Source organism: Scomber japonicus, chromosome 9 (genome assembly GCF_027409825.1).
Source record: "Scomber japonicus isolate fScoJap1 chromosome 9, fScoJap1.pri, whole genome shotgun sequence".
Classification (NCBI taxonomy): domain Eukaryota; kingdom Metazoa; phylum Chordata; class Actinopteri; order Scombriformes; family Scombridae; genus Scomber; species Scomber japonicus.
In genome coordinates this window covers 19,451,177-19,464,198 of record NC_070586.1, presented here as the reverse complement: position 1 = coordinate 19,464,198, position 13,022 = coordinate 19,451,177, and the positions used below count along the sequence as shown (strand labels likewise).

The 13,022-nt window shown below is 39.1% G+C and overlaps 1 protein-coding gene across 1 annotated transcript in view; it reads left to right on the top strand.

The window, feature by feature from the left end:
* trim36 (tripartite motif containing 36) overlaps nucleotides 1-13,022 on the top strand; it is a 31,930-nt gene that overhangs the window by 470 nt on the left and 18,438 nt on the right. Inside the window, exon 2 of the mRNA XM_053326219.1 lies at nucleotides 5,344-5,578. Within this exon, the coding sequence (XP_053182194.1) occupies nucleotides 5,344-5,578 (235 nt within the window). The remainder of the gene's footprint in view (nucleotides 1-5,343; nucleotides 5,579-13,022) is intronic.

Genomic DNA, 13,022 nt, shown 5'->3' with positions numbered 1-13,022 from the left:
ATATATGATATTTTTTATCATACATATTAAGTACTGATGGGCTGCCATATATCTCTAATATCAAAACTATTAATAGACCCTCATTTGTTAACTGAATAGCCCATAAGTACACCCAGACATAATCTGTTCTATTCTAATTGATTTTATTTCTGAAACATGTTTGATGTATTAAAAGGCCTTCTTCTGTTGTATTAATTGAGGAGCATATAGATAGGCACTCATATTCTTGCACTCTTCTTTTCGTCTATTCTGTGCCAAGGCTTTGTGGCTTCAGGGTTTCTACTCTATTCTTAGAGAAAGGAAAACGTGAACATAAAGAGGTTAATTAGAGGCTTCAGTCACTGAATGTGTTGCAGTTAGGTGGTGCTGCAGGCAGGGCACAGTATATGTGGGACACTTGGCAGCAGCTGTGTGGTGAGACAGGGCACCAGGTTACTGAGGTGTGTCGGCATAGAGAAGGGGGGGTGGAGTGGGGTGTTAGTCTCTGACACTCAACCATGCATGCAGTGCTTGCGTGTGTATTTTATGTGATGGAATAGAGACACACACAGATTGTATGAAGCATGGTTGACTTACCGGCTTGCTACCATTATTCAGCAATGTTTTAAAATTAAATCAGACCTATCTTGCCAAATTCACTCATATCTGAAAAATCACCAAGCTTAAAAGAGAAATTATATGGAAACAAATGTAAAGGAAATTTGGTCCTGGGTGAGTAGCTCTGTGAAGGCTACAGCACGTTTCATGATACAAAAATACAGAAGAAGAGACAGTGCAGACATTATGTGCTGTAAAGTATCCATTTTGGTCACACTGTGAACAGATACTAATTGTTCTACACAGTGACTTAACAGCCTAAATTTCTAGTGGCAGTGTGAAATGCTGTTCTTTTAAAAAAAAAAATCAATACACATTCAAATTCAAACCTCCAAGCAAAATCTACAGCCCCACTTCATGATGTCTTGTTTTGTGGCTAGAAAATAGCAATACTGAGATTTTCAGGAGGAAAAATTAAAGTGTTGTTGAAAGTGTTGTTCCAAAATGATGTGTAATTTCATGCAACCATCTGGATGTTTTTCACAGTCCTCATGGGTCCTTTGGGTCCCTGCAGGCTGCACCCACAGATTATTCCAGTGAAAGCAGTTTACTGTTGCAAATATATGACAGGAAGTATATTTCAAATGTAGACATGGATGATCATAATCATCTAAAGTAAGGAGTTCAAGGTCCTCTCTGAAACTGGCTGCATTGTCTGCTGCCAACAAATGCTGCTGGAAAGGTTTGAATTATGAGTTCACTAAAAGTGAATGACTCAACAGTCCCAATTTGGCCAGCAGTGACTACACTTTGGACCCCCCCAACACTACCAAAGGTTATTATGGTCCCTGTTGTTCTTACACTAAAACATTGTTGGGCTGACCTGATGGTGAGCCCTGTGTAGTGAACTATAGACATCCACTAGGCACTGCAGCAAACAATTAGCATATCATAAATCCTGCACATTAGCAGATCCTTTAAAGTGAACAGAAGCTGTAGCTTATATGAGCTGCTTTAATGGATCATTAACCTTAGCCGGTTGTATGAATTATAGAAACATTATGTGAGCAACAGTAGCTGACTTTCAGACCAGTCCCTTTGGTTATTTTATATAAATACTAAGGAAGATAGTGTGTGGAACTTGTGAGATTTTGATTAATGACATGAGGACACACATTGTCACCATTGTTCTCAGTAGACTGAAACAATGAATCGACAAAAAGGCAGTCACACTGCCAACTCTATTTTCAGACACCTGCTTTACATTGTTTTGCTGCCTATTTGACCTTTTTTGTCTCAATAACACGATACATGGTGTTTATGTTATGGTATATTCACTTCACTTTGTTAATGATATATGGATAAGGAAGCCTATATTTTAGACCTACTCTGGTTTGTAGCCATGCTTGCATAGCTACAGGGATAGAAATGTCATCTCCTGGTTTGTCAATTCACCAAATGGTCCAGACTGAAATATCTCAACAACCAGTGGATGGATTGCTATGACATTTTGTACAAACATTCATGGTGCCCAGAGGGTGAATCCTAATGATTTTGGTAATTGCCTGACTTTTCTGCAAGCATCACCAGTAGATAAAAGGTGTCTGGATGGATCAGCATGAAATAATCTCAGAGAATGAAAGAGAATGAATCCTAACACTTTGATGACACAGCTTTAACTTTTTCCGTTATAGACTTCCGTTAGACTTTTTTGAGACATTTTTTTTCTTGCAGTAATCATTCCTCCTGTTCATACTGGCCATTAGAAGATCTCTTCACAAAGCATTTCAAATATAAGTGATGGTGGCCAAAATTCACAGGCCGCCCTCTGTGCAAATATGTCTTTAAAAGTTTATCTGAAGCTAACATGAAGCTTCAACTGTCCAATGAGTCAAATCACATAGATATCTTTCAACGTTACAGTCTTTTAAATGCCAAAGTCTCTCTAATTGTTACTATACTTCCACAGCAGCTTAATGGGAAAACACTGTCTGAGGAAACACAATAAGATTTGATGCTAAAAAGACTGAAAATGTGGCAGCGTTCCTATTGATATGATTAACTCTTATCTTATATGACTGCTGAAACATCATATAATCTTCAGATCAACTTTTAAATACATTTTTGCACAAAATGACTGGACACACTGGGATTTGCCCCCCATCACCTTGTATTACACATAATCACATTTGAAGGGGATCTTTTAATAGCCAGTATGAACATGAGGAGTGATTACAGCAAGGAAACCCTGACTGTTTTGTTAAGACACAACTGTAAAATGGTGAACCTATCCTTTAAAGCTAACACTCTGAACTAAGATGGCTAACATGTTAAACAATATAATAGCTAAGCAAACATAGCATTCTGACAGTGGCATTTAACTGCAATGACAACTTATTTTCCTGCATTTGGTCGATAAAGATCACCTTTACATATTGCCCACCCTGATAAATTAATAGGAGGAGCACATGAAGGTGATGGAGTACCATATGTGGTTGATGCATGTAGATTTAAAGAATGTAATAGAGTTGTTGTCAGTCATCAGGATAACTGACGGAGAAAGGTGTGCAGCAAGGTCTGTTATGTTGCATTTTGAATCAGAAATCCTGCCTGACAAAGTTACCCAGAAAGACCTTTTGTTCCCAAACCCATTCAGTGCAGAAACTTGGACACAAACACAGACACTTGCTTGTGTGGAGACAGAATTTGGGGATATGTGGTAAATGTGGAGATGAGAAGTGCCACGGCAGAAACACTAGAGAAAAAACCCGAAGTGTCATCAGTGTGGGGGGAGTCATGAGGCATGACTTGCTGGAGAGGAAGTGCAGGGGCTGTTGAGAGTTAGACTCACATGTCAGTCTCTAAACACTTCTCTCATAGAGACTGAGGACACTATCTCATTTTTTAGTGTTAAAACTGTGTTGAATTAGAACATTTTGATCCAAAGCCTTTTGGACAGACCTTCATATTGGGGAAGTGACATGCAGTTCAGAGAAAAATATTGGTGGGGGGCATGATATCTGGTAAGGAGTGCCCTTAAAAAACTGTAAAGGGCATAGATTTGTTAGTGGTCATTCTCAAAGCTTTTAAGTCAACTACTGTGCATAATCTCTATAGGCAGAGATCTTTGATTGTCTGGTATTGCGAGACTTCAGAGAGGCTTTCAAGCCCGTTCAGAGCCTAGACTAAGAAGTTATATTTGAGGATGGGATGAGGGGCTGAGAAGGACTTTATTTATTTATTTAATTAATGTATAATACTTTAGATTAAATAGGAGAATGGAGTTATTTCCAATCCAGTAGAAGGCGGTAATGCAACAGTTTGGATGCCAAATGCCTCCAGAAGTCAACAAAGAAGAAGCACATACAGGCAACAGTTCCTATGGAGACCCCTCCTCCTCCCCCTCCTCCTCCTCCTCCTCCTCCTCTCTCTCTCTCTCTCCCCTTCCATCCCCCCCTCCTCTCCCTTGCTCTCTCTCTCCCCCCCTTCCACCCCCACCCCTCTCCCTCTCCCTCTCTCTCCGCCCCCCCTTGTGTCTGTCTCCGCCTGCATACACTGCAGCAGTGAATTGGCTGCTGATTCACAGTAGCGTCACTCTATTTAAATTCACTCCACCGGCATCTCCTGTTCGTGTCCGACTAAGTTGTTTTTACCCTGAACAAAATTCAAAAGGTGTTTTTAACTCGCTCAGAGAGAGAGGAGACACTTTCTGCTTCATCATGTCTGCAGAGATGCGGCGCAGCAGCTCAGCGTTGGTAAGTGCGGGACAGGATCGGGTTTAGTGTTGGGAAGATGATTAAATACGTTTTGTGTGTCGATGTGGAGCAGTCATTGTTTAAACTGCCTGTTGCTCCTCCGCTGTGCATGTGTGTGGAGACCGGACATAGAAGGAAACTTAACAATTAGAACAGCTGTCTCATTCATTATTGATTCAGTTGGTCAAAGTTTAATGAAACAACTCGCGTCCAACAAGCTTCATTTGCTCTCTTGTTTAAACTTCCTCTATCTTTATCTTCCCTTTAACGCGTGCAGAGGCGTTTTTCCCTCAATTGAATGCGTTTGAACAGCAAGAGGAGGACTAGGTAGAGTTTAATCACACCACCTGAATTAAATCAGCTCATCAAGCCTTTTTGATATATGAAAGGGTTTTCAGGCTGGAGCTTGAATAAACAGTTTCTAGATGTATATGTGTGTATGTGTGTATGTTAAAACGTGGAAACGCGTATTTCAGTGTCTATATTTAGCTGGGTCTAATCCTGTCTTATGTAATGCAACAGAAACATGGTAAAGAACCCGTGCCTGGTTGTTATTGTCACTGTCACAGCAGTGTGGATTTGTTGTGTTTTTCATACATCATCAAATCAACAATCAGCTATCAGTAGTCCTCTATCTGTCTATTTAAATTAACAGCAGTGCAACTACAGAAAGGATAACTATGTACTTCTAAAAATAATTTCCATAAAAATGATGAAATGTATATAAATGTAATGAAAAAGTAGCCATCTATCCATACCTGGTTAGCTAACAGTAGAAGGTATAGCCTATACAGAAATACATTGCCATTTTCATTGAATGTACCCACCTAAAAAAATCTAATTATATATAAGTATTCCCACCCCACTGCAAAATGTTGTTTTCACAGCTTAAAGGGAAGACAATAAACCCATTTTAGCTGCACCTAAAATATCCTAATAACAGGTTATTGTTCAGTGTATCCTGCTGCCAAAGATATTGCAGACCTAAAAGTCCTCCTCATCTCCCGTCTCGAGGTTGTTTTTAAGTATGTCTCCATGTCTCCATGTCCAGGTCCCGATCAAAAACATTGAGAGGGAGCTGATCTGTCCGATCTGCAAGGAGCTGTTCACCCATCCTCTGATCCTGCCATGCCAGCACAGTGTCTGCCACAAGTGTGTCAGAGAGCTGCTGATGCTGAACCATGAGGACTCTTTTGATGCCGGCTCCGAGTGCTCCCTGCCGGGCAGCCCCAGGTCCAGGGTGCCCTCCCCCTCCATGGAGCGGCTAGACAGGCTTGTGCGATCAGGTGGGTCTCGCGGTAAGGAACCATAAGTACTTGTTTTCTGTAGCTATAATGAACACCAAGATATGTGTGTGTGTTGCTTACAGGCAGACTTTAATGAATGCAGAATAGTAGATCTCTGGGATGCATAACTCTGAGGTTAAAATCATTAAGCAGCAGCGTATTAAGGCTCATGCTGCTCAGGCTGTAGTAGAGCAGCTTGGTGATGATGCGAATTGTTATGTGAGCTGATGGAAGCTTATAAGCAGCCACTGGTAGTGCAGGAAATGCGAGTATCGAGTGCATCTATCTTGGTCCATTTGTGATTGCTTCCAAGAAAGGCGATATGAGTTTTCTATCAGTAATGCCAACTTCCTGTTACATTACCTCCCTCCAGATTGACTTAGCTTCACTTTTACTTCTGCTGTCATCTAAGTGACTGCATTCAACAGGTTTCAATGGCTGCAGCCGGTGATCCGCCCCTATAGAAAAGGACTCAAAACTTAAAAAGAAAGGAAATATGTGCACTAAAGGCCATATTCTCTGTCCTGACTATCAAAAGAGGATTTCTTGAAGCCATGGAGAAAGAGATTTAAGCCTATGGAAACCATGACAAGACAAAAAATGGGCCAAGCCTTATTGTATATGTGGGTTTTCGTGTGGTGCAGGCGTTGCCCCTCCTCTTGTCCAAGATTTACTACAACAAACATAAAAATGATTTAATAATTATCTTGCTCTGCTGTAACATTGTCAGTCATCACTTCATCTTTTTAATGCTGTCTGCTTTTTCAGGCCTAATTAAAGAGACAGCAGAGGAACTTGACAAGCTGTAGTTTTGTCTATCACAAGAAAAGACATGTTGACAAGCTCTCAAGCCCTAATTGTCCTCACTGTTTCTAATGGCCCTGGGGCACCAAACATCCCCTTCAATCATGCAAGGGCTCATGTATTCATTTGAAATTGTTGTAGGAACAGAGAGAAAAGTAGCTATCATTTTCACTCAACCATTTATTGGATATATAGGCTTGACTGAGCAAAGCACATCTGTAAGCTCCTTTTTAAGGTGTTCTTGAAATTAAAATTTATTTTGGTTCTACAATCAGTAAAAGAAATATCTAGGCCATGTGTATAATTAAACAAATTCCTATACACATGTACATACATAGATAAAAAGAGGCAGATACTTAAATACCGCAGTTGAAAAAACACAATAACACAAAATATCTGTGTTCCGAAAAAGGTGTAGGCTGAAGCTACAGTTTTTAATGCCTACCCGTAACATCAAAAAGCAAACAATAAAAAACAAAAATAGCTTGGATATCCTGCACCCTGTCCTTCTCTGCCAGTGTTTCTTTATGATAATCAATTTTCATATTTGTACAGTAAGTTAGTCATATTTTTTAAACTTACTGAGTGTTGCAAGTTTTCACTTATTCACTGCAGCTCTCCCATCAATGCACTCCTTTGACTAAAACGACACTGCAGGTAGGTATATTACCCTGTCACAACATTTTGAAGTCAAAGCTGGAGCAGGCTGATGTCTAAGCCTTGAAAACAGCACGGAGGGGCACAAAGATGCCTTTCTAACTCCTGAAAGCTCTGGGCTACACACCACTGCCATAAAGGTGTCGCCTCATTTGTACAATTGTCCACTCTTCTTAAACAGAACTAGCGCTGTGTCTACATACTAATTCAATGTTGTGACTTGTTAATGCAGGAAACAACCCTCTTCTTACTTTTTCCAATTTGAAAAAGTATTAAATCTTTGAAAAAAGCTATATCACTGGCATTAGAAGTTTTTACTTTTGATTTTACATGTTTGTTTTAGGCTTACTGCTGAAGGTAAACACTTTTTCAGTAACTGTGTCCCAATCCCATACTACACATTCATTAGAGAGCAATTCTCAGCAGGCTTTGAGTATGTGGTGTGTTCACACGGGAAAAATTACAAAATAAAGAATAATCAAATCAGTTAGTTGCACTGTTGACATGCACTAACGCATAACGACAATGGCGAAGCTGCTCACGGCTTAAAAGTTAACTAATTGTGGGTGATGCTGGCACAGCTCCATCAATACCACAAAATAGCTGTTTAACTTTTTGGAAACATTTCATTTCGTCTTTGTGACATTTAATTGGCAACTTGATTGACATCCAGCAGTGCGAGTATTGTGTAATTATTTGTTGGTAAATGATTAAGTATGTTTTTCTTTTATAATAACTGAATACAATGGAGGACCATAAAAGGCTATTGTATAGTACATAATGCCATACTTAATATTTAGTATGGAATGGGGACACAATAAGTGATTTCCTTGTTAGTCAGAATGATGTAAACTAGTAAGTATGTTTAGCTAATGTCCCATACTGTATGAAACTGATTGACAGCTGGTGTTAAGTGGTGTCCATTCAGCTAAGATGACGAGTACTCTCAGAGCAGCACAGAGAGCCTTAACAGAGCACCAGATCTGAAACGATCCCAGGGGCACAGCGAGGTTAACAACTTTTTTTGGGGAACGCTATTCAGCTGTGGTTCAAAACCGCTGAGACTGGACTCTCAGACACAGTATCTGTTATTCAGACTCCCCCCTTCAACTTGAATGAGCTTATTCTTCATGGCCAGTACTGCATCTGTTATGCAGGAAATAACCAAATCCTACTTTTGAGTAAACAAATCTCACTGCATGTTGAAAACCGGTCAACTCTTCTCTCACTGTATATTCTCTGACAAATGAGTTCATGTACAATATGTTAAATGATTATAAAGTGTGATTTTTACATAATTCAGGAGTGTTGTATATTAGGAAACTGTAAACTCATTAACTTGTTAATATGAAGTATTCACAGGTCGTATACAACTGGAATTCTTAAAGGGATTATTCAGTTAGGTTGTTCCTGTGTTAAGTGCATTTAATCACCAGATTACAAAGCACAAATTCTGTGTGTTTTAAGAATATTAAGAAAACCTCGAAGGACGTTATGAGCACATTGCCCCTCAAACAGAACAACCAACTAATTCTGCAGACCGCCTTCAACACGGGGGGAGATCAGATCATTGATAGTCATGGTGACGCAACCGGCCTGTAAGGAATGAATGAGGGATTAGGTGAAGGGAGAGAAAGAAAAGACTTGGCTATATTTATCAGGGCGCAGCTTGGACAGGCCTTGCTGTGCTGGGACAGAGTATACTAAAACTTAATTAGCACTGTTTTTAATCCTCATCTTCTTTTTATGTCACTGGGGCTCGAACAGCATGATGCATTTACAGTATGTTACACAGCGAACTCTTGTCAAGTGCATTATATAGTTGGAATATAAGTGAACTTAAAGGGATAGTTGAACATATTGAGAAATATGTTTGTTTTATTTCCAAGAGTTATGAGTTATGTTAACAATCTCATGTCTGCATGCTAAAGCTTCAGCCAGCAGCTGGTTAGCTTAGCTTAGCATAAAGACAGGAAACAGGGGGAAACTGTTAGCTTAGCTTTGTCCACTGGTAATAAAAATCACATATCAGTGCCTGTGAAGCTCAGAAATTAATATTTTGTATCTAGTTAGTTTTTATCTGAACAAAAACCAAGTGTTAAAATGACAAGTTGCCCTGAGGTCTTCTGGTCATAAGTGTACCAGTCAACCAGTGCAGATCCTAGTAAGTTTCTGCACCTTGATAAACTAGAACTCGTCATTTTTATACTTTAGGTTTTTTTAATGCAATCAAGATATAACTTGTTAATTAGTGAGTTTGAGAGGTTTTTCTGGTATTTATTGTAATCTTTAACATTAGACAGAACCAGACTAGTTTTTTGTTCCCCTTACTTCCAGGCTTTGTACTAAGCTAAGCTATTTGGCTGCTGCCTGTAACTTAAAGATATTAAGCTACAGGCATGAGCGCAGTTTCAATCTTCTCATCTAACTCTCAGCAAAGACATGAGTAGGCTAAGCATAATTCCTTAAATGCCAAACTACTCCTTTCATGCAAATGGTAAACCACAACCTGATAGATGTTAGGTGGTTTTTCCAAAGTATTTTTCTGGTCCTGATAAGACATGTTCTGTTTAATTTGCATGGATTTGTTCTCAAGACCATGTTTGTTAATTAGTGCACAAATCAAGAGTTCATTGTATTTAAATTACTGTTCACATCCCTTATGTATATCTTAAACACTGTTTTTTTTTACTCTTGACACATGCATTATGAAGTTAGGGTTCAAGTTATCTTAAAGAAATAGTTCAACATTTTGAGAAATATGTTTGTTTTCTTGAAACGGTCCCATGTCTGCATGCTACATATGAAGCATTCAGCCAGCAGCTGGTTAGCTTAGCTTAGCATTAAGACTGGAAACTGTTGGCCTGGCTCTGTCCAATGGTAATAAAATCCAGTTCTACACAAAAACCAACCGTTAAAATGACAAGTTTCCCAGAGGTTTTGTGGTCAAAAGTGTACCTGGCACCCAATGGAGATTCCAGTACGATCCTGCCCCTTAATAAACTTCAACTTGTCATTTTTATGCTTAGGCTTAAAAAAAGGCAAACAAGATATAACTTGTTAATTAGTAAAACTTTAGAGTTACACTTTTTCATTCTTTTCTTTTTTTTTTTCCTTTTAACTTTTAGACAGATCCAGACTAGCTGTTTTACCTCCATGTTTTGTACTAAGTTAACTGGCTGCTGCCTGTAACTTAAAGATATTTAGCTAGCTACAGACATGAGATTAGTTTCAATAAACACAATTCCCTAAATGTCAAACTACTCCTTTTCATGCAAATGGTAAACCACAACCTGATAGAAAATGTTTGGTGGTTTTTCCAAAGCATTTGCCTGGTCCTGATAAGACATGTTCTTTTTAATTTGCATGGATTTGTTCACAAGGATGATGTATGTCAATAAGTGCCTAAATCAAGAGTTAATTGTACTTAAATTACTGTTCACATCCTGTATGTATGTTTTTAAACGCTCTGTTTTGTATTTCACTCTGAACTGCATTACCAGATTTTCTTTAATTTCTTTATTTTAACTACAAGTTTTCCTTCAGTTTACTGTTGATTTGGCTTTGTTTCTCCAATGTCATGATGTTTAAACACTCCACCTTTTGCATTGTTTCATTTTACTTGTTGGTCTCACCTCACTTCTTTGTTCATTGCTTGCAGCCACAGTGCGAAGGTCGTTTGGAAGTCGAGGTAGACGAGGCCTCCGTGTTTTGAGTAGCTGTAGTAGTGAGTACAGTAATACTAGATCCCCTGTGAAACCCTAGTTTGGTTCTACTCTTCCTCTACTTAATCTATTTTAGCTTGGTCAACACTACCATATAAACTCACACTACTATAGTCCCTGCAGTTTATATTCGTAAAGAACGTCACTTACTTTATCTTTTTTAGACACTTACTGCAGCTGGAATATAGAAATTGATCTCAAAAGGCCACTTAAAAATGTCCACTGAGCATAAAATGAATCCAGATTAAAGAAGCTTGATTCTTAGAAAGAGGAAAAAATGCTTCAGGTTGTTATTATTCTCCAAAATGTCTTTCTTATCTTGCAAACTCTGGTGTTTCATTTTGTAAGTAGGTTAAGGAAAAAAACAGGGAAATTTAAAGGAAAGGGAACAGAGAAAAGCTGGAAGTGAAGATGAGTCAGTGCACAAGGAGGCAAAATAAAAGAAGCGACATGGAGCAAAGTAAGAGAGATTCAATTTATTAGAAGGTAGAGACCTCGACGGGGAGGCTGGCAAGGGACAAAAAGAAATTCAAAAGAGCCAAAATTGGTTGGAAAGGGGTGAGGATGTTTCCTAGGAGTTAGAGAGGAGCTGGAATGTGTGTGTGCACCCCAAACACTCTGGTTTGTTGAGTGTGTCTGCACACTTGCTAAGCTTTGCTTTCCTTTTCGTTATACACGGTGGCAAGTAAAGCAACTTTCTTGAGATGGAGAACTGTAGGGCTCTGTCGTTCTCAGCTTTAAAAAACCCCTAGAAACACGTACGCACACATGCGCTGCGGGAAAGCCTACAATATGTTTGGGCTTGCGGAGATTCTGAACTCGCCTTTTTTGATTGATATCTATGTGCCTTTAGGGGAGTGTGTGCTGCTTCACTTGATAATCATCAAGATTTGAGAAACAGTTTATCTGTACTAACAACACAGACCTGTTTCAGCCCAGCCACTAATCATTTTGTTCATGATGAAGAAATGTCATATTGTCAGCCAAGCAAAACAAGGCTGATAACTGCTTTTTCTTTTTGTCAGATTAGTCCAACTAATTCAGATATTTGACATGCTCAGTGGATGTTTTTAAGAACAGTGTCTCTTCTGGGTTTTAAGCAGTGAACAGAAATATTATTAGCCTCTATACTAACTTCGTCAAAGAGGAGACAAAAATGGGAGCGACCTTGAAATTTGTGGTGTCATTATCATCACTATAGATCATTGATAAAATCCCTTTTTTAAAACTAGAAGGTTAATTTTAATGTAGTGATTTTCAGCCTTACTGAGAATATATTAACATTTTATTCACATTGTTTATTTGCATAAGAAATTAGACAATATTTCCTGGATTCCCTTTTTAATTCTTAGATTTCAAACAGTCATACAAATCCCTCTGTCATTCACTGACTGAAACATTGACATTCTAAATCAGTTAATCAGTTCAAACATCAAACTGTAACCGCATATTTGTTTTGGAGGAGAAAACGAGCCCCTTTTTGCACAACTGGAGCGCAGCAGCTCTGCAGTGACTCGTCAGTTTCTGCTTTCAACTCTGCTTCCCTCAGCAGATCTGCAACATCGACACAAACGTACACTCTGATGCTGCAGGCATCTTCGGTCTGCTTCTCGTCGGTGCACACCCACTGACCAAAAAAATGCTGGCCAATGTGTTATGTCCCAACATGATACACAAAGAAAGCTTACATGCACGCACTGCATCTGCAGGGTTGGTCCTATGTGTCATCCATTAATTTCAGCATCGAAACTTTATGCCAGATCTCTCGTTTCATGCCATTAATTTATTTATCCTAACAAAACCATGTCACCTTCATCACCATCGTCACACTCAGTTCTTCGTCACATCACAATGTTAATTTATGAATTCAGAGGACTAGCTGCCGAAGTCCAGTAGTTCAGTTGTAGTCAGATTATAGACAGATTTGACCTCTAGCTAATAAACTGTACCTGCACTCTCAGTCTGCAGTTCTGCTCACATCACTCAATCACACGGCATGCACATGGCCACACATATCACATACATGTTTTATATGTTTGCTGTTCTGCCACTGCTTCTCCCTCAGCTGCTACTTTTTTTTTTGCAAAGTGTTGTTTTTGAAGTGGTTTCCCCGTAATTGGCTTACCTGAGGAGTGTTTGATTTAATTTTCAGGTCCTCGGAAACGAAGCGGAAATACTGGCTTGCAATCCGAGATAAATCCAGCACTCCTCACTTCCCCCGTCCCCCAAAAACGTGAACCAATATTCTTGTCCATCAT